The sequence below is a fragment of the Phalaenopsis equestris genome, unplaced genomic scaffold, assembly GCF_001263595.1.
Source record: "Phalaenopsis equestris unplaced genomic scaffold, ASM126359v1 Scaffold000343, whole genome shotgun sequence".
Classification (NCBI taxonomy): Eukaryota; Viridiplantae; Streptophyta; class Magnoliopsida; order Asparagales; family Orchidaceae; genus Phalaenopsis; species Phalaenopsis equestris.
Genome location: NW_018164785.1, coordinates 418,184 through 441,301, shown reverse-complemented (window position 1 = coordinate 441,301; position 23,118 = coordinate 418,184). Strand labels below are relative to the sequence as shown.

At 32.6% G+C, this 23,118-nt stretch overlaps 1 protein-coding gene across 3 annotated transcripts; it reads right to left on the bottom strand.

Moving 5' to 3' along the window:
• Nucleotides 1-14,555: 14,555 nt before the first annotated feature.
• On the bottom strand, nucleotides 14,556-19,068 carry LOC110025929 (uncharacterized protein At1g04910-like). 3 transcript variants are annotated; one of them, XM_020726623.1, is made up of 6 exons: nucleotides 18,408-19,068; nucleotides 18,111-18,279; nucleotides 16,593-16,682; nucleotides 16,212-16,498; nucleotides 15,407-15,665; nucleotides 14,556-15,318 (listed from the first exon to the last, which is right to left on the bottom strand). In XM_020726623.1, the coding sequence occupies exons 1-6, from the start codon at nucleotides 18,977-18,979 to the stop codon at nucleotides 15,067-15,069; spliced, it is 1,629 nt and encodes a 542-aa protein (XP_020582282.1). In that variant the 5' UTR covers nucleotides 18,980-19,068; the 3' UTR covers nucleotides 14,556-15,066. The 3 variants fall into 3 exon arrangements, with proteins under 3 accessions (XP_020582282.1, XP_020582284.1, XP_020582285.1); XM_020726625.1 differs by having other exon boundaries at nucleotides 14,556-15,303; XM_020726626.1 differs by having other exon boundaries at nucleotides 15,215-15,295.
• Between the last annotated feature and the right edge of the window lie 4,050 nt (nucleotides 19,069-23,118).

Genomic DNA, 23,118 nt, shown 5'->3' with positions numbered 1-23,118 from the left:
ATATATATAATTTAATTGAATATATATATAATAAATGTAATACACTCATTTTACATTCAACATTAGGACCCTAATACTTCAATTCTCCTATGTAAATTCTTTGCCAATATGGTCTAATGGTCTAAGTAGCCTTGTTTTTTACTAAGCATGCAAATGAAATCAGAAAAGGCTCAAAACATATCTTAGAACACTTTGGGACCATATTCCATTTTCTTATGTTGATGCATGGCTCAAAAGATCCATGGTAGATTGATTTGAAAAAGTAATGTGGAATCTGACTAGTGTTTAGGCAGCTGAGGAGCCAGGGGCTAGCTCAACGATGCAGCTAGCCCCATAATAGTACATGGCTCATTTCTCTTTGCTTTCATAATTTGAGGCTACCTCCACAATATGGTGTTGTCACATCTTGATTTGAGGAGATTTTTTACCATTTCTCCCACCGTTCAGCCAAAGCTTTAGCACGAGAATAGGATGCTTGGTCCAATGGAGTTGGAGAGTAATCCTACCCTTTTAAGCTAGAGAATAGGATGATTTGAGGGGTATATTTTGTATAAGTTTATAAAGGCATTTTGAGAAATCGATGCCAAAGTTGAGCAACACTTTGAGGGGTATTGAAGAAGAGCTTTGTGGAGTTTTTCTTTAGGGGCAAACTAATGAAAAAGACTTGAAGAAGAGCTTGAGAGGTTTCCATTGGAAAAGAGCTTGAGAAGTTTTCTTTGGAGTGGGGAAAGCTGAAAAAGCTTTAACTTTCCCTTACAATTTTGGAAAAAAGTTTGAAGGAGAAGTACTACCAAACTTTAAATCTATGTTTGTGTGAAAAGAAGGTTGAGATATTGAGAATGAACTCAAACTTGAATTGGTTAGCCTCTAAAATCTTTATGATCTCTCTATCCCTCTTGAACTTTATATTTCGCTGTAAAGCTTTAGACTTGGGCTAATGTTAAAGGAGACCAATTAGGTAAGAGGCCTTCCCTACAGTTCCCTAAGTATCAAATTCATGTCCCTTCTTCTCGTTTGAAATGGGCCTTTAATAACATAGTTTTGATATTGTGGTTGTATCCCCTTTAATAATTGCTTGGTCACTCGAATATGTTGATGGATTTGATGAAGCCTTTAAATATGAAAGCCTAGACTTGGGAATTTCCTTACCTTGATCATGAAGTTTTCCTTGGGCACCATCATAATGTGATCAGATTGATTGATCTCAAACCAATCAATTTTGGTTATGCAGATCAATCACTCGACGATTTCTTCTCTCAGTATAGCTCATCCAACGTCGAAGAAAGATATTTTCCTTCCATAAGCTTGTCAATTTTTGTTGGTCTAATTTGGCCTCAGCAAGAACTGGCGTCTTGGCTGAGTAAAGCTAAGGTATGGTTATGGTTTTGTTAACCACTACTTAGATTCAGTCATTTCACATCAGGTCAGAAATGCCATACCTAGGTTAGCATGGACTAAACTTGTAACGGTCGACGAGGTTAGCGTTGAATGGATTTTTGAGTGCAATAAATTTAGCGCTTCAAGCTAGTAAATCAAGGATTGGTCCATGGGCACCCTTCCAATCGTATAATCTATTGAATGCTTATTGGTGAAAAATATTTTCCTTTATGAGGTTTGCACACCTTGAATTAACCATGGTTCACTATGCTGGTATGTGCCTTGGCTAGGTAAATTTAGAGTATGGACAGTACACCTATTCTCTAGTACAATCATTGAAAACTTAGGGTTAGGGTGGTTAGTCTTGTTCTAGCCTTGATAATTCATTTCCATTGCCTAAGCTTAAGGTCCATCAAAAGTTGGAGTATGCCCTCTGTAATACAATCACGATATGATCAGGTTCATTATTCGTGCAACTATCTTAGTTGTTGATGTGGGTTAATACTTTGAGTTAATAAATCTTAGTTAAGATAAGTCTCTCAATGATTCCATTTCTTAGTTTAACTCATTATGAACCAAAAAAAAGATTTTCTTTTCTCCTTTCTAAGGTTCATAATTTTTATTAATTTTAATGTCGGCCTCAATAAGAACCATAGCATTGGCTAAGTCTAGAATGGGTTACAGTGTACCCATTGCATACCTTAGAGTTAGGATTAATATGCTTGTCTAGTGTGGACTGGAGAAAATAGGCCGGTATGGCTCTTTGTTGTTTGGACAAGGCCCCAACATGAAGAACCTCAGATTCATCACTTTTACTGCATTTCTACGTGCAGTAGAACAATTTCGTGATTAATAAGAACTAAATTACAAGAAAACAAAATCCTTGTTTATTTTTTAGCAATTGAACATTCAACAAAACGAAACCAATGAAAAGAAACAAATGATATTCTTCCCTATACAATTCATTGACTTTGATCCCGACGATTTATTCAACAAATCATGCCTAGACTAAGTCCAGTAGATAGTTTGTGCAAATACTCCATGGCATTAGTCATTGCACACCGCAGAAGAAACGATTAAAGTCAAAAGCTTGGTGGTTCACTTATAAGATAGATAGGTTAGCTTTTAGGGTGGATGCAAGTCCCTAAATCTTCTACCTTAAATTGACCACTTGACTAGCTTTCTGGTTAGATATAAATCCCCATACTTTCTATCCTGATCCAGTCACCCTTGTGCACCTCTTTATGTGAATTCTGGCACTTTTCTTTCTAATGTGTTTAGGTGTATGATGACACAAAATGATGTGACGTAATATGACAAATAAATGACATAAAATGATGTAATATGAAATGATATAAAATTATATGACATGAAATGTCGTAATATGAAATAAAACAAAACAAATCAAATAAATATTAGCTTTCAGTTTCGATGTAAACTCGCATGATTCACCTTTTTTAACCTTTGGTTGGATGTGAATTTTTATGTTTTTCATCTTAATATTTTTCAGGTAATCAATTTCCCCAGCAAAATCAACCATTCTTCAATTAGCTCGTAGGTTAGAAGTGAGCTTGCATGATTTTCTATCATGATCTAATACCTTTTTTACCCTTTTAGTTGAAATGTGTTCAGGTAAATCAATTTCCTCGGCAGAATCAACCATTCCTTCAATTATCTCTCAAGATATATGTGAACCCCCATTGTTTTCTATCCTAGTCTAATATTTATGTTCACCTCTTTGGTTCGATGTGGATTTGTATGGTCTTTAATCCTAATGTGTTCAGGTAAATGAAATTTTAATCTTATTAGTGCTTAGGATTTTGTCCGTCACTGCACCATCCTTTGATTACTCTCATTGTCTTCTATATGTCAGGAGTAAGTTCCCCAGTCCTTTCTTAATAATTCAAACTAAACTTTTGGAAGCAACATTTACCCAAATCCCTAACATAAGTCTCTAATAGATCTTGTAAATAGGAAACACAGAACTCGCAAACCAGGAATTTCAAATCTTCAATCATCCAAATAAAAATTTCAACCCCCAAATCATCTTTCAAAATTCAAAACTCAAATTCTAAGTATTAATGATCTTATTTTTGGACTCAATTAGTCACCCCGGCCAATACCAATATGTGTGTCGTACTTTGAACTGTTTGTCATGCATATTGGAGGGTCCATTTGTTGACAAAAATTTTAGTCAATCATTTCTTGACAAAAATAACCACCTATCCTCTCATGGGAAGACATTCCATGTTGGCAAGGTTTTCGAGCAGGAAATAAGTCATAAAGCCTCAAAACCACAACCATGGCTGGAATAACCATCCCACTCTCCAATGTAGCATTGCCACATAGGCGTACCCACAATGTAATGGTGTCTATACGCCAAAGGTTGATATCATATTTTTCTTGCCTGAAGTCTGGTTGAACTTCACTTGAGCTAAATCTAATTAAGCCCTAGAATTACTGTTTTCTCTTTAAAGATGATTGTAAGGTTCAAAAGCTCATTTTAAATGATGCATGAAGCTTATTAAAATTGATAAAAACCATGCACACCAATATGATGGTCAATTGACATAATTTTTATGGAGTTGTCTAGAAGAGCTACTCGCTCAGTAGTATTGTCAATGAAGATAAGCACATCGCCCGCTTGCTAACCGGGCGCATCGAAGTCCTCTTTCGGTCAACTGTCCACCCAGTCAATGCAAAAAACACTATGGAATCAAGCAACACACGTTGTTGTCATGCTTCCTGCCCATGAGAAAAGAAAGACGAGCAACAAGGCGCGGAACATTTGACTATTTGCAGCATGGGAGTTGATTACCCAAGTAGCTTGTCATGCATGAAAATGATTTCACATAAAAATTTTCAACTAGTCATTATTTTTTAAAATGAACTTCACCATTGTGTCTATCTCATTAAAATATTTCAAATGACTTATTTGGTGCTCAATTTTGACTCCATTTGGACACATTTTAAGCAAAAGATAATCAAGAGAGAGAGAAAACAATAGTTGGGAGAGAGAAAGCAATAATTTGACCACAACTCTAACAAAAAAAACTTAAAATTGACTCTAATCTTCAATAAAAGTTGTTTTAAACTTCAAAATGCATATTTGGAATAATTTAGTCCAATAAAAACTTATAGTCAACTTTGACCAGTCATATCTCTTTATAGAGCTTGAATTGGTCAAAATCAATTTGATAATTGAACTTATGCCATTTGACTCTATCAATTTTATCAAAGTCAAATTTTTGGTCAAAAGTCAACTCTCCAACCACCATAACCACCTAGTTAACCACCTTTGAACTTCAACCGATCATAACTTTTGCTAGAAAACTTCATTTTCCAAAACATTTGAACCGTTGGATTCTTTGTTTCATCCTCTTCAAAATGGTATATAGTCTTGGTAATTTTATAACCCCCCTCCTTTTTAGGCTTATTTACAAAAATACCCTTCATTTAATTAATTAATTAATTAAATATTACCAAATACCACCTCAGCAATCCTAGTGCTCATTTCTCATTGGTCCATGTGTTTAAAACCCAAATCCCCTTGACATCCATCCATCATGACCATTAAATTTAATTTAAAAACAACCACCCTATTCTCCTCCACACATTTCACTCCACTACTTCGGAAAAACCACCCCCACTCCTCCAATTTCTCAGCTATAACACACCAAAACTCCCACCCATTGACGCCAAAAACCACAAGAAGAAGAGGAATTCTCCCATTCCAAGCCCACTTTCCCTATTTTCCTTCCAAAAGATTTCGTGCCCCCCTCTTCTCCCTTTCTCAATTTCTTTCCCACTCTTAAAAAACTTGGACAACTCTTTGTTAGCTCTTCAATAATTCACAAAAAGCAAGGAATCAAAGGTTTAGCAAGGAAGAACATCAATTAAGAAAGACAAAAATATGAAGGCAAGGAGGATTTTCAAATTAAGTTAAGGAAGAACATCAATATCAAACATGAGGAAGGTATCCTTTGCTTTTTCCATTTAATCTTCATATTCATTTTTCAATTGTAAAGTTCATATTTGAATTTTCAAACTTCTTAGTTTATTATAATGTTATATGTTTGAACTATTAAGTTTTCAATCTCATTTTCATGGTGCTCTGGTTACGAAGTTTATTCCTGATGATCTCTGTAGATTAGCTTTAAATGAAATTGGTTGAGCTTTCTGTGTTGTTTGGTTGGGGTGTGTGAGTTGTATTTTGTTTTTCTTTTGGAAAAGGTCCTTCAGGCTTTCTTTGTTCTTGTGTACGTTGTATGTGGACCTTTTCCTATTTTTGTAATTACTTTTTTGATGAAACGCGTAGGGAGATGTATAATGCTCCTTTAATTAACAAAAAAAAAGGTTTTCAATCTCATTTGTGTTTGATAATTTACATACAAAAATCACCAAGTTTTCATTTTATTTACCCCCCAAGCCGAAAACATATGTACATAAACCATATAAATTTTAAATCAATTATGTTGTTGGTGAATGTAGTTAATATTAACTTGTATAAATTGCATGTCTACCTTTAATTTATATCTTAATTCGCTAAATAATAACTTATTTTAATTAATTAATATCTTAATCAATTAATTGAAAACAAAGTTAAATTGTTAATACTTCAATTAACTAATAAATAGACTAGTTTTTAATTGCCATTTCAATTTAATGATAATTAATTCAATTAAATAATTGATAATTTAATTAACCAATTAAAATTTTAACTAACCTTTTAATAATATCAACTAATTAAATAAAACTAAAACTTAACTAATACTTAAATAACTCAATTGATTAATAAATGAAAAAATTAATTAATAAATAATTTAATTAAATAATAACTTAATTAACCCAATAAACAATCAATTTTAAATTCATTTAACCTATAATATTAAGATCATTAAAGAGAGGAATAGGGATTTGTTAATAGTATATATATATATATCATATCTGTATATACATATATATGTATATATAGATACATATATGTATATACGTTTATTTTAGGCTTTCAAATTTAAAAGAGTTAACGTTCAGACAAGTCAAATAATAATTTAATCGACATCGAGATGAGTGCTCGTATATTTAATCTATAGTAATAATTTATTTTTTCTCAATTATTTTGCAGTTAATGACACTTATAAATGCTTTATTCTGATTAAGATTTTTTCTTTATCAGTCATGAATGTGTAAATGGACAACTAGTTGCAAGCCCAGTGATTAAAACTTTTGAATTGAAAGCTAAAACCTTTTGAAAAATGAAATTTAAACAATTTTAAAAATGGAAATAAAAACGGTAAAAAATGATTTTTTATAACACTTGAAAAAGAATATTAAGACTTTAAAAAAATTATTTTAAATCCTTTTAAATGAAATTTAAAATAATTTAAGAAATTATTTTATTTAAATAACTTTAAAAATGAAAATAAAAACCTTCTAAAAAATGATTTTTAAGACCTTTAAATGCAATATAAAACAATTTAAGAAATGATTTTTAAAACCTTCAAAATGAAAATTAAAACCTTTTAAAAAATGAATTTTGAAATCCTTAAAGTGAAATTTTAAAAAATTTAAAAATAAATATATAAATAATATAAAATAAAATGAAAGCCTAAATAAAATAATTTAAAAATAAAATTAATTTAAAAACTAGATAAAATAATTTAAAACATTCTAAAATTAATTTAAAACCTTTTAAAAATAGATTAAAATAAATTTAAAACCCAAATAAAATAATTTAAAACATAATAATGTTAAAACCTACTAAAAAGAGTTGCAATCTTAATAAAAATTAATTTAACATAACTTTAAAGCCTAAATAAAATGATAACAAAAATTTTTAACAAATAAATAATTTAAAAGAGAACATTTTAATAAATCAATTTTTTTTTTATGAACAACATAAAACCATTTAATAACAAACTTAAAATCTCTAAAAACATTTTAATTTAATTCGAGCTTAAAAAAAATTATAATTTAAAAATTAGGAGAAAACAATTTAAAATAACCTTAAAACTAAATTTTAAAACACTTTAAAATCAAATAAAATAACTTAAAATTCAAAAACACTTAAACCAAATAAAATACTAAAACAATTCAAACCAATTAAAATAATTTAAAGACTTTCAACTTCTAATATAAAATCAAAACATTTAAAACACTTAAAACCCTCGAAATTTAAAAACCTTCAAAAGGCACTTCAACCTTAAACCTCATAAGCTTACAAGTGATACATGAAGTTTAATATAATAGCAATTTTGTGCTTAATCTCAAATTTAGATACTAATGTTTCAAGTGTTGAAACTAGTGCCCTACTTTTTAAATATTGTAATAATATTTTTTTCTTTAAAAATCTAAGAATGACCTGTGAATCATACATAGATAAAACCACACCTTCAATCCATTTTGAGATATTGTCAACTGCAATTAATAAATAATAGTTCCATAAAGATGAAATAAAAAGAACCATAAAGTCTAATGGTCAAACATCAAATATTTCAACTTTTAAACTGTAATTCAATAACATTTCATTCATTCTGTAAATATTGCCTAATAATTTTTTATATATTAATTAATATTACAAAAAAAAATATATGCTAATAAAATCATAATTATAAGACCATAAAAGTAGTTCAAAAGCCTATAAAATGCCCTTTGTACTCTTACTTATGGCACCATCCAAGGATACTTTCAACTTCTCTAAGGGAACATATTTCTTAATGACTTGGTCCTTATATTTTTTTGAAAGAACATGGTTCATCCTTAAAGAAAAATTTGGCATCATGGATGATTTTTTTCTGTTAATTTTACAGCATAAAATGCAAAATACCACTAAGTATGATATTCACTATGTCTATATACTAAAGAATAGTTTGTTCAACCAGTGCAAATAATTTCTAGTCAGAGAAAAGCACATTGATATTATTTTCAATAAGCATATAATTTTTTATCTAATCTAAATAAATGATCCACTTGATATGTATTACCCATTCTTATCACAGATTTCTATATGAATATGTTTTATTTGAAGGTTCTATCTTAGAACGTGTGATTTGGAATTCTTTATAGTTACAAGATATTTGATGCAACATGATTCGTATAGACAATAACTTTGATACTAATCAAATAAGATCAAAATTTTTCAAATTAATATACTCTAACTAGCAATTTTTTTAGTGGCTGGACATCATTTAATGTCTTATTAGAATAGTAAATAGTGTAAAAAATTTATCTATCCTTTGCCCTAAGAGAGCTTCAAGAAAAAAATCACTGGCATTACATGAGCTCAACAGAACAATTACAATAATGTGTAAAATTATGAGTGCAATGATTAGTATTTTTTTTTTTCTTTTTCAACAATTCAAAAATTGTAAACATTCCTTGTTATACTCAAAAGACATCATTCTCTAATAAAAGGCACAAAGATTTAGTTATATTAGAAAAATCCTCAATGAAGCATCTATACAGTCCAATATGTTCTGGATTGATTCTAATCCCCTTGGCAGATATAGGTGCTCATAGATTTTCTATCCATCTCCATCTCCCTCTCTCTCTCTCTCTCTCTCTCTCTCTCTCTCTCTCTCTCTCTCTCTCTCTCTCTCTCTCTCTCTCTCTCTCTCTCTCTCTCTCTCTCTCTCTCTCTCTCTCTCTCTCTCTCTCTCTCTCTCTCTCTCTCTCTCTCAGAAATCTTGGGTCTAAAGAATAAGTTTGGAATAATGACTTATGTGAAGATAAATTGACACTTTTCTAAATCCAGTGCTATGTTAGTCTCTTTGCATCATTGTAATATCAAAGCTAAATGTTCAAAACATGAATCAAAAGAGATATAAAATACAAAAAAGTTATCCATGAAGATCTCAAAGTCTTACTCATTAAGATCATAAAATATAGATACTATGCACATTTGAAAGGTAGTAAGGCATTTCAAAGTCTAAAATGCATCATTTTAAAGGAAAAAGTATCGTAAGGACGAGTGAAAGTGATCTTTAGCAACCACAGAAATCTAGTGGTAATTTAAAAAACTATAGAATAAGCTAAATAAGCATACTCCGACAACCTCTGAAGCATTTGGTTGATGAAACATAAGGAAAAATGATCATTTCTAAAATTTTTATTCAGCTTATTATAATATATAAATATTCTATATCCGATGACAGTCAAAATGAGTATTAATTATGTTTTCCCATTTACTACTAAAATCAAAGCCATGTTATTTGGACTAACCTAAACACTTTTTTGAAAGATGATATACTTAAGTACTTATTTTTTTTACTACTTTTTTTCATAAAAGGGTTGCGTCTTCTTTCCAAATCAACTTTTTCTCTTGTAATTCATCTAACTCTAAAAAAAATGATACCATGTAAAGTCGATTATACTTTTAAGAGTTCATACCTAAGATGCTTGGGGAGATGCTTATGTTCTAATATAGATGACTCTACAATTAAAGATATTAAAATGTTTTGCTATTGTAAAGGTCTCAAGTGGCTCAAATCTTTCTGAAAGTACTCGAGGGGCTGAATTTAAAAATAGAGCACATTCATTTATTTATTCTTCTATTTATTTAGAAACCAAACCTTGCTCCATTGTGCCAGCCTTCAACATCTCAAATAATCAATCTCTCACACACCTTCTTACCAAATCCACTCTAAAGCATTGTTATTCACTCATTGATCTCAACACACTAAAATCACTTGTTGATCTTGAACTCTCATAACTAATTTTCCTTTTTGAACATAACGATTTCCCTTCCCTTTGCCAAAAATGGACTATGTAGGATGATTGGTATCTCCTTGTCTTCATTCACATCTAAAATAATAAAATCAATTGAAAATATGAATTTGTCGACTTTAACAAAAATATCCTCTGTAATCCCCCAAAATATGTGACTGAACAGTCTTGTAGTTGAAGGGTTACATTAGTAGATTGTACTTCTCCAACTCCAACTTCCTAAAGATGGTAATAGATATTAAATTAGCACCTAAACTATATAATGATTTCCCAAATAAAATTATCCCATATAGTTTAAGGAATACCCAACCACTTAAATTTTTAAAGCGTTTTTTTTTTAATCATGGCATTGCACTCTTCAATTAAGGCATCAGTCTCAAATTCTCCTAGATTATGTTTTTTATTTAAAATATCGTCCATGAACTCAACATAATTAGGCATTTATGCAAGAGCATCAACAAAGGGAAAAGGGAATGTTGATGGTATGTTTCTTGAACACTTCCAAAAATCTAGAGAATTGTTGGTCTATTTTTTTATTGTTGAAGCCACTGGGAAAAGTGTGGTGATGGTCCTATTGCAACGTTCCTAACTATGTTTTTACTTAGTCTTCTATAGAAATTTTACTAAGTGTATCAAACTCATGGTTGGGTTCGTTCTTCTATCCTAACCTCATCTCTAACTGATTCATCTATTATTTCTTTATTTTGTAGTTTGATAGCCATTTTTAATGGTCCTATATTTAATGGACCCGTTTTCAATGGTCATATATTTTATGGACCCGTTTTCAATGGTCCTATATTTTAAAATATAAAATTGATAATATTTTATTATGTATCATCCGCCCTATTTTAAAATTACACAAGTTAGGTTATATGTGAGACCTATTATTTAAAATGTCATTTCTATTGATGTATTTTATAACCCTTGGATCTTTAGAACAGGGACGGTGATGGTGATCCCATTAAAGTCATACACCTAGACCTTACCATGCACAGTGCACACACTTAGACGCTATAATTAGAACACTATGGTAGATGGTGTGTTATGCCAAAGCTAGGGTGCTTAGGTAGTTTTTTTGACATCCTGGTCATAATTCTTTGTTGTTTGGTTGCCCTGGTCGGGCATCGTTGGTGTGTTGCATTTTGTGTGTTACTGGAGTTTGAGACGTGCATAACAATATATTAGCGGTGGTTATCATGCAGGGAGCTATATTCAACATGGAGGAGCTTAATGATTTAAAGCTAACATTTTCCTTACATGTACTGTTTTACTCTCCTTCCACCGGATATGATTCAATACATTGTGTGTAGATAACTTTATGTTAACTTGATTTTCGTGCAAGTCGAGTCTTTTTTTTTTTTAATTTGTGCATGTGCTTTTTAGAGTCCTTAGGGGAGTCTGTAGTGAAAACAAGATACGAGCAACGGTTTCGAGGGGCTTAAGGTGTATGACCACGGAGCAGTGACCAGGAACAGATGCTCTTGTCCCATATCTTAATTTTGTATTTTAATATTGAGGTATAAAATTTAGGACCGGATGTGTATATATGAAGCATGGTCGTCTTCTTGTTGTCGACCTAGTGGCCCCCGAACTTTTTATTATTTTATATTTGACTTATTTAATTTTGTGGTGTGCTTGCTAGTTACTCTTTTTATTGTGGTTTATCTGGGAATCTTGTGATAAAATTTTGACTCTTTATGAACCGAAAATAATCTTTTTTATAAAAATCCTAATAAAATATTAAAATTAATCAAAATTTAGAATTAAAATATTCAACTATTTAAAACCTGTACTTTATTTTTTTGTACGGCATTTGGGTCAGTTTTAAAATAGTTTGCATAGCATGACTCTCTCTCAGTCATATTGACTGGCCTCCACACTTAGGACTAAAGATAATTCATCATATTACATGTCTCAAGGAGAAGTTAAGTTTTTTTAGGAGTGTTTCAACTTTGTAAATGGACCTTCTTTCTCTTCTTTCTAGTGGCATCTTGATCATTTATTTGGTGATTAGAAGTCACATCTATGTGAGCTCTACCTCTATAAGGTCATAGGATTTAGAATTTTCTTCTTTTGACATTAGGGCTACCGAGATTTTCTTGAACAACGCAATTCACGGATTAATGACAAAGAGTCTCTGGTTGTATTGGGTCAACTACTTTTACAGTCAAGTAAACTTGGAGTCCTAATAGATTGGAATGACGGATCTGGGGTATCTTGATCGGGCTATCTCTACCCGATTAGGATCACTCTATCTCTCCTTATATTGAGCCCTTTTGAGGCATGTTGTCCTTTTGTGAATTTGTTGGTGTCGCCTCGTAGGACCCGATTGAGGATGAGTTGTTGCCCAATTGGGATTCGGTGATTCATCCTCAGCCCTTATGACCCGATTAGGCCCTGAAAGCAATAAGTGGATCCTATGAGTCGACGTGGTTATTTCATGGGCATCGTATGTTGATGAGTCGCTACCTATTTGGGATGTGAGAGATTCACTCTTTGCTCTATGGCTTGACGAGAGATTTGAAAGCATCGAGATGTTTCTATGAAATAACCATACTTTTGGTGACATATTTACCAGTTATCGTGATAATGTAAGCTTTATTTGATCGAGAGTATTATTGGGTATCCCCATAAGATGTAATTAACCAAAAGGATACGTTTCTTTTGGAGTGCTCTTAATCGCAGAACAAAAATATTCTTTGGTTCTCTGGTTATGGGTGGGTTATGTAGAGATTTTCTTCGTGGATATCGTGTTTCAAAGTATTTCAATCTGATCTTATTCGAGCATATACTTTCGACCTATCAAACGAGGGTTATCATACATAAGCTCTTCATGTTTCTTTTTAAAATTTATTTGCCTACTTTCATCGTATATCTCGTCTTTTCGAATTCCTCTCCTCTTCGGATCAGTTAAATGATCTGAGAGAGATTTATTTTGAATAGGGAATCATACGAAGATGATATATAAATAGACAAGTTGGTGACTTTGAGTTTTTAAAAAGAACCAAAAACAATATCATTGGATCATTTAATTAATACCCCACAGTTTCCAACCATACTTCAACACTTAATTTAAGCTCCTTTAGACTCACATTGGTGCTTAATCACTTGAATTTTCTAATGATGTATTTATTACTCATTAATCACATAAATTGGGCAATACAAAAACACATGATCCAACTTTGGTTGACCCTTCCTATTACATCCTATTGAGGGTTATATGTGATTGGCTTAGAGCCATCATTACCAATTTGACCATTAAAAAATTGATTTATCACCATCAACATTCCAATAACATAGATATATAAAACATAACATATACATATAGTTATTTGTGGATAATAATACAAGTGGATGCCACTAAACATTTTTTAATGACTTAAATAAGACAAATCCAAGTGAACAAATCAAGTTACTTGAGGACTGCATCATCCAATCACAATTTGGTTGAGAGGATATGGGATGGACCATTCATTATTTGTAATTACTAGGAATATTTAAAATAAGAATCTAAATTCTACTCATAAAATTATACACATACCCCACTCTAACTCAATTGATAGGTTTTCTATTTGATGACATCAACATTTTAAAAGTTCTTCTAGTTAATGCTTGCTTATTGTTTATAATTATCAGGTTATCACAACAATAATGTTATCCTTGCCATTTATAATAATGATAAGAGTGTTACCATAGTCACCTAGAGACTACAAAACACTCCACTCAAGCATTTGCCCACAAACACCAAGACTTGGATGACATCCTTTCACAAATATGATTGCCTTACAATCCCTGTTATCTACGTTTATTATAAAAGCATTTATGTCAACACCTTGAGAAAAAATAGCATCCATCACATATCAATAGTTGTCTTACCATGATCATAGCAACATCATCCATCTATAATTGTCCTACTCCAATGTTAGTTATCTAGGAAATGCCTTTTATACTAGCCTCGATAGCATCACTCGCCATTAGAAGAATGATAGTGCTCAAACAACCTAAGATAACCTTTACTAATGTCTCAACCCTCATCCATAAACACTAGCATTTTACTCTTTGCTTAAATCATAATCATCTCTTTAAGACCAGCGTTATTACATTCACCTGTACAAACGTAATCTCTTGGTAAGATGTAACTATAATCTGTAATAAACATATTACAATCATCTTCCTTAAGACAAACATTATAATCATCTTCTACAATACCTACAACACATTCAACTCCATAAAGACCCACATTATACTTAATTTAAGATTAGGAGCTAATTAAGTAGTGTTTTACATTCATGAAGAGAGAAAAGTATTGTTGAAATAAATCCACACCTAGCAAAACAATTTAACCATTTCGCTAACAAGAATAATAAGAATAATAACATGCTTTATAGACCATACGTTCGCAAGTGAATTATAAGGGTGAAGATTGCTCAATAACTTAAAACAATAGTATGACCTTATCTTCTCCTTTCCAAATGTTGATGAACAATAGCTTGAATAACATATATGCACAAGCAATCCTGGGGCTATAAATAGTGATGAATACACAGTATAGGATGAAGTACAAATAAATACTCCTTAACATTAATATACTTAAAAAATAAATAACTGAAGCATAGGATGTGTAAATTACTTGAACAAAGGCATGTGTTTCTAGCCTCTAGGTAGCACTCCATTGATCAAATCTTTTACCATATCTTCTCTGTACTTTCACCAGCAGGCCAATCCTTCGATGTTGTACCAATTCAAATTTCAGGATCCGTTCAGAGAGAGCTCCTTGAAATAGAATGCCATGTTTCAAGGTGGGACTGAATCCGAATTAAAAATGCAAAAATTTCTCATGCAGAACAATCATCCTCAATCTTTCAATGCCTTACACGAAAATACTTTACATCCGGACTCTGGATGTCCGGACAACAGCTAGAATGCAGCGGAACATCCGGAGTCCGGATGTAAAATTTTCTGGCCTTATAGTGCCGACATTGTTGAAGAAGAATTGCACATACACTCGGGAACTGGATAAGCCGTCACATCCCTGTCAATCTTGTCTGTCCTGAATTCTGGCTGCCCTAGAGATCCCTGGTGTAGTTCCTTCACAACCTTATTAAACTCAGTTTCAGGAAGTGAGGTATTCAGAAAGTATGGAAGCATATGCCGCTTGTTTGGGGTTATGAACTTCTTATGCCCATCAAAAGCCCTATGCCCCTTCATCAACACCAACTAAAGTTACTAAATCTTCATGTTTCAGCACAGCTTGTGATGAAGAATGAACACAAATGGACATAATTTGAAAAGAACGCAGAATTACCTGAATCATACGGCCCATATTTCCTCCATGAGAAGGCATGAAGACATCGCTTTTCTCGCAGACTATGTAATCAATGGCTGCAAGAAGTGAGGCTTTTCTGTCAAATGGCTCCAGTTCTCCAGGCGTGGAGAGATTCTCTTTGTTGTACAGGAGAGGAAATTCTTTCTTCAGAGGCTCCAAGGCAGCCATCCCACCAAGCGGTTCCCCTCCAGCCCAGTATATCATTGTGTTTCTTGGGACATCAAGTGCTTTGAGTAGCCTGAAAAGCAGAATCAGAAATATTATAAGGAAGGTGGAACAATAGGTCTCAAGTTACACCAACACATTAGTATATGGAAACTCAATGTTGAGAATTTAGGGCAAAGAAAATGCAAGAATCAACACAAAACAAGAAGAAACACAGAGATTTAACAAGGCTCGGCAATTTACCTACTCGGGAGGAGAGCGGCGGCTTTTCCTTCAAATCAGAAAAAGAGTACAAATCCCTAGAGTTACAAACAAGATATATATATAATCCTGGCGTACAATATCTAATTACAAAATTACCCCTTATACCATACCCCAACCCACATAACAAAAAAGCTCCTCCAATTGGACAGATGCTTTTGTTTGCGAGCTCCGTGCTCCGTTCCGCTCTAGCATCTGTCCCTTATCTGGTATATGAGCCATACCTAACACTCAAAAACCCAACAGCCTATACAAATGGTTCAAGCCCACCATTATTATATTTGGAATTCAGCTCTTGTTTTAATTTCAATGTAAGATTATGTTTTATTTTTACTCACATATGGATCTTAAGAAGTACCTGGTCACTTCCAAAGCATTGAAGGGACAGAGGCCAACCAGCTTTCGCTCCTCATTGGACATGTTTGATCTTGCAGTGAGAAGCTCCGGCCTTAGTTTCCTCTCACTATGAATCATCGCATCATACTCATTGCTCAGCTCAGGAAGACAGCCGGTTCGCACCCAAACATCCTTCTCCATTCGAAGATGGAGAGCAAGATACGGGTGGCCTTTGCTTCTCATCCTCTCTGCTAACTTGTTTCCTAATTCGACAATTGGGGCAGCAAATCTCAAAGCTTGAAAAGCAACCTACAAGCAACTCAAAAGAGGATATCAATTAAAATGTCATGACTGACACAAAATTAAAAACTGCAAGGGATGCAAACGAGAGTAGAAGTATTACCTTACAGCGTAACTTCTGTAGATCAGGTGGAAGATCCTTTGAAAGCCTGGAATCCAATCCTCTTAGTAGTAAAACCCCCTCTCTATTAAGCTAAAGAAAAAAAAGACAAAAGCATGAACAAAAGATGGCAGATATCATGTCAATTGCATGCAATACAACTGAAATCTTAAGAAATAATTTAATATATGAGATATGTACACTCATATTTGTCTTAAGCTAAGTTCGATCATCAAGTCCAACTCACCCATTATCTAGCTTGTTACACTAGAGATTAAATGTACTTGTTCTTATGATTCTTTGTGCAGGGCTTCATGTACCACCAATCTCAATCTCCACTTACAAATAAAAGCTCGTTGGTCATACAGGTAGATGCAAAATATGCCGAAACTGCTAAAATTCTGATGAAATGCTGTACTTTTGGGTAAAAGCATTGTTTCTATAAAATTTCTCTAGATTCACTGATAGAGTGTCTCCCTTGGCTCAGTCAAACTCACCGAGTCGCTTGTAAACCTAAAATCATTAAAGAGAAACTTAAAACTTAACCCTTAAGCGGTGTTTGGTAGCATAGTTTAAATAGAATTTAGGCATCGATTTAAGGTAAATCCAATCAAACATTAAAAAAATATAAATTAAATCCAACATTTTGTTAAATTAAAATTTCATGCATTCCGTGTCTCCGATTATCTCTTTCCGTCTCTAAATTCAGATTTACCAAATCCGACCATAGGCCGGATTTAAAGATTTACTCCATCATTGGAGCGATCTCCATCTCCATCAAATAAATCTGAAATTTTACTGGATGTGATATGTGATAAATCCTACTCAACGTTGATTCAAGTTGCAGCCAAATACCGCCTTAGGCTTAATCTGTGTTAGGTATGGCTCATATACCAGATAAGGGGCAGATATTGGAACGAAGCGGAGCTCGCAAGCATGGCAGAGCAGAAGCATCTATCCAATTAGAGACATTTCATTAAGTAGGTTGGGGGTGTGGGGGCAACGCATCCGCAATACCGTACAGGGTAATTTTGTAATTACATATTGTACATTAGGATTATATATATATGTTGTATTTGTAACCATAAGGGTATGTACTATTTTCAAGAAATTAAAAAGCCGCCGCCACTCACTGCTTAGATATATTGCTGAACCTCGTTAAATCTTTTTTGTTCTTTTTGGATTGTTCAGTTTTACTTCTTGTGATTTCTTTGCCCTAATTTCTCAACTATTTGCAATTATAATGTGGACTTAATACATTTCACAAACATTATTTTACACAGCAACGTGGATTCTATTAGCTCGGTGGTCGGTACACCAAATAATCCAAATTTAGATCCGAATAAAAATCGTCAGTACATCATATATAAATTACATCAACATAAGCTTAAAAATTATTTCATTGCCCTCATCTCAATGTAAATTCAATGGATCAAAACATTGTTTCTATAAAAAATATGACGTCGCATGATAAATTTGGCTTGAAATAGTCTCTCATGATAGAAGGAAGACGAGGCTTACCCGCCGTAGATACCTCGATCGAATCCACTGTGGAGAAACATGGAGGGGAGTCTTCTTCTCCTCTACAGGCCTCGTCATCAAATGGGTCGAAGGCAAAGAGGAGACAACCCTAACATCGTCGGCCAGAGTTTTCTTTAAATGATCGAGATCAAAGATATCTGTGAACTCACTGTAAAATAAAGGTGAAACACAAGAAAGGAAACTTTATCCAGAAACAAATTATTCAAAAGAAATTAAGAGAATCAAGAGTTCCTTCTCTGGAGAAGAGTATTAATCGAAAACAGCGACTGGGGTTACCTTTCGTCTCCCCAGACAACGTTAACCTGGAGAATAGGGACCACCAGAGCAGCACCAAGGATGCGAGCGATGACTACAGCATCGACAATCTGGTTCCTCTGCTGGTTGAGACCGCCGGAAACAACTACCATTAGGTACTTCCGGCGATGGTCACGGCGAATAACCTGGCTTGCACGGCGATACTCCCCGCTGAAATCCAAACATGGCCGGTAACCCATCCCAGCAGGTTGCTTCCAAAACCACTGTTCCTGACGCTCCATTGTTATCGTCGCCGTCTCAGCCGGGTGAGAGGGTTTCGAGCTCCCATCTTGCCCGGAGGTGGCACAGGAGAGTGGGGAGAAGTGCAGGCGGAGAACTATAGCAATGAATCCAAACAGGGAGAAAGCAAAGAAAAGGGCGAGAATGATGCTCCAAGTGTTCTTAGCGGCGGAGAGAAGGCAGCACAGCTGCTGCGGCCGCGATGACTTCTTCGGCGAAAGGAGAAGCCCTTGGAAAGGAGAGGAGGAAAAGGGATGAATGATTTGCGAAGGGACCGTGATGAAGGAGAGCTGCTTCGCCTTCGATCTTCCCATTAGCGAAGCCCGCGAGCTCCCACTTTCTCTCAGTAGATGCAGTGAAAGAGCTCGGATGTGGCGGGAACACTCAATGGTCCATGGCTGCTCTTATTGGACGACTCGGTTATACTCAGAGTTGGCCACATATTTAAGTTATTGGGACGACACAAATAGGTTTACAGGAATAATTACAATAAGTATAATTTAAGTGTAACATATCTATACCCTCCTATAAATTTAATATTAACTCTGCGTACGTCTTACGTACGTAAATATTTCTCTTGTTTGGGGTAGCTTATAAGTGCGGGAGTGTTTTTGAAAACGTCGCAGTACAGTTTGGATCGCGCGTTTTGTCTGCATATCCGAAAATGTGGTTCCATTTTCATACTAAACGCAGGTCGCGGGTCGATCCCCGCAGTCGACCCGCGAGCCGTGTTTCAGAATAAGCTGCTTATCTTAAAACGCACAAACTGCCCCAAACACACCCTAAGTCTTCTCCTTCCCTAAACGAATACTAGTGTTTAGGGGTAGTATTACGTGTAATATCTACAACTTCAGATTAGTTGTATTGTGAGGTTATTCATCTCAATATCATTACAATACCACCAAATCTGTACATATTTATTCCGAAAATAATATTATTTCCATCAGCTCCACCCTCAAAATGGAATTAGAAATGATTTATATTTTCTCATACCCCAAAAACAACCAATTTCAAGCTCTTTTATACCAAGCTTTAATTTTGAGGTTATGTTTTCTAATGAGGACATTAAAGAGGGTTGGAGCAATATAATGATTCCTTGTTGTACATGCTTTGTGGATATTTCAATGTCTTCTCATTATATTCTTGTGGTCATTCATAAATTCCTTTCTCATTAGTCCTTTTATCAAAAACTAATAAAAGAAAAAGGAGATAGAAAAAGATGAACTTTAATTATAGAGTAGTAAGGAATCTATGAAGTGCTATTCATGAAATGGATTGGAGGTAACTAGTTGAAGCATACTTTGGAATAGTTCACTCCAAGACATTCTTGAAAAAAAAACCTATAAATACTTATCAACCATATCTAAAGGAATATAAGTTATTATGAGTTCATTTTGTAATAGCTCATGATATATGTAAGATAATCATAATAATAATAGTACTAAATTTATCATAAACATTAAGAGTATGTATGTGAAGTGAAAATGATGATAAGTTATCTTAAATTAATAGTCACAAGTTATAGAGATTATGATATGGTAAAGTTGCTCTATCAGAAATCACTCATGTGCAGAGTGGCAATCTTTTTCTCGATGTTTATATGTTTTACCTATTTTATATGTTAAATTAGATTTAGTGAATAACATATCATCATTTTAACTTAGTGGGATAAAGGCTTATTGTTGTTGTTGTTGTTGTTGTTGTGTACGTTGAATTTGGTAAAGTCATTAACATTTACATTTTCAGAACCTATAAGATCATGAATATTGGATAAAATATAAGAAAATTATGATCAAAATACTGAAAAGTAGTTATTTTATCAAAAATTGCCAGTGCTATAATTTAGCTCTCGTTTTTTATAGATTTTAGTTATATTAATGGTTGAATTAGACAATGTTATCAATATAAAAGTTTTGTAGATTAAAAATATGAAATTTGGATATTGCAAGAAAGTTATGATTAAATTACTTGAAGTTGTTCAGCTTAACAAAAATTACAAACTTCTATTAATAATAAAGTATTATTATTTAAGATTAATATAATTAAGAATTAATGGACAAAAATTTTCTATATTGCTTATTAATTATATAAAGTGATACCCATATAAGTGCATAATTTTATAACTGTTATAAAATAAAACAAAGAGAGCATAGCTAGTGAGTGCATGGAGAAAGGGCTCATGGATGTTTGTGATTGGTTGGAATGGGTGGTAATCTAAGAGATGAGAAAAAGGAGTATGGAGGGCAATTCTATTTAGAAAAAATAATATGTAAGTTTATAGGATCACTAATTGTTAATTACTACATTGCATTTAAGTCATTGAAATATGGAGCCCCATCATTAATTATTATCGAGGGATCAAGGTCTTGTAAAGTAAAAAATATTTCAAATTTTTTTAGCACCATGATCACCATGATCATCGAATAAAGTTCCTTGAGAATTTATACATAATTTCCAATATTAAGTTTTTTTTTTTTACATTTTTTGAATTGAATTATTATTTCTGAATTTTTCAACTGATTTATTCCAATACTTCTTAGCAGCCACGAACAAAATTTTCAGTGAAAAGATGCTAGCTAATTTTTTAAATGCCGATACTTTTACTTGTGCTAAGTTTTTTTTTCTCTCCTCCCTCTTTCCTTTTTTCCTTTGCAAGACTCTAGTTGCTTTTATTGATTTTCCTTCTTCTCCCTCTCATCATGACAAGAGAGCCATGTGAATTCCTTTACGAAATGGTTTATATCTTCTCAAACCCCAAACCCAACCAATTTCAACCTCTTTTATACCAAGCTTTGATGACAAGATTATGTTTTCTAATGGGCACATAAAAGCAAGCTTGAGCAATATAATTTATCCCTAGTTGGGCATGCTTTATGAATATTTTAGTGTCTTCTTATTATAATCATATGATCATTCAATGGTCTCCTTCTCAATCGTCCTTCTGTCAAAACAAATAAAAGAAAATGGAACTAAAAAAACGAATGCAATAAAAAGTTGGGTAATAAGTTATCTATGGAGTGTTATTTATAAAATGGAATGGAGATAATAATTGAAGCATAGCTTGGACTAATTCACTCCAAACTATCATTGAAGAAGACTGATACATACTTCTCACTCATATCTAGAGAACTATAATTTATTGGGAGATCATAGTATAATAAATCATGTTATTGATAAGATAATCATAATAATAATAGTACAAATTTATCATTAAAATTATGAATGTGTATATAAAGTGAATATGATGATAAGTTATCTTAAATTATTAGTAAGTACTTGTAGGTATTATGATATGATAAAATTGTTCTATCAGAAATATCTCATGTACAAAACTACAGCATTTGCTCTTGATGTTTGTATGTTTTACCTATTTTATATGTTGAATTAGATAAAGTAATTAACATAAAGTTGTAAATATTTTTGTTACCTTCCCAGAACATATAACATAATAAATATTGGATAAAAAATATGAAAATTATGGTTAGAAAAGGGTCATTTAATCAAAAATTATTTTCATAATTTAGCTCTTAGTTTTAATAGCTTTTAATTATCTTAATGGTTGAATTGGACAATCTTATCAGTATGTAAGAAATGATAAAATTATGAAATTTAGAGATCAAATGGAGAAAATATTATTAATGTCCAACTTGTGTTAATCATTAACCATTATTATGTATGATTAATATAATTAAGAAGTGATAAGTGAAAAATTTATGATTCTCATACTAGTTATATAGATTGATACTCATATAATTTCAACACTTTTTAATTCTTAAAAAATAAAACAATGAGAGCATGTCTAGTGAGTGCATGCAGAAAGGGCTCATGAATGTTTGTGATTGGTTGGAATGGGTGACAATATAAGAGATAAATGAAAGAAGTTTGGGGTGCATTTCTCCGGATAAAATATATTATGTAAAAGCATGGCTAAGTGATGGGTAGTCAAAGAGAAGGATGAGAAAAATGCTTGGTTTCTATTCTAGCTTATTGGTGAAGATAACTTCTTAAGGACTTTTCCTCTCCAAAAAGTAAGATACCTATCACCTATCTTAGCATTCAATTAAAACTCTTCTTGTGTGATCTAAATTAAGATTTAAGATAGATATTAATTACACATGATATTTTATTTAAAATTTATATAAATCAATTTCAATGTTGAAAATAAGCTTCATGTATTAAGCGAGTTTCAATTTTAAATGAAATTTCAAGTTAAAAGTCCATGTCCATATTTTCTTAAACCTAGATTTATTTAATTTGTAATTTTCTTTATAATTTTTTATATTACATAGTTAGTAAGAACTTGCACATTAATTTAATAAATTGATAAGAAAACTTAGGAATTTATGCATCATATTATAAAAAAAAATGTACTAGTCAATTTACATGAATGTTTAATAATATGTATTCATGACATATTAGGATTGCATGAAACCCTAATTTAATTTTTCTTATG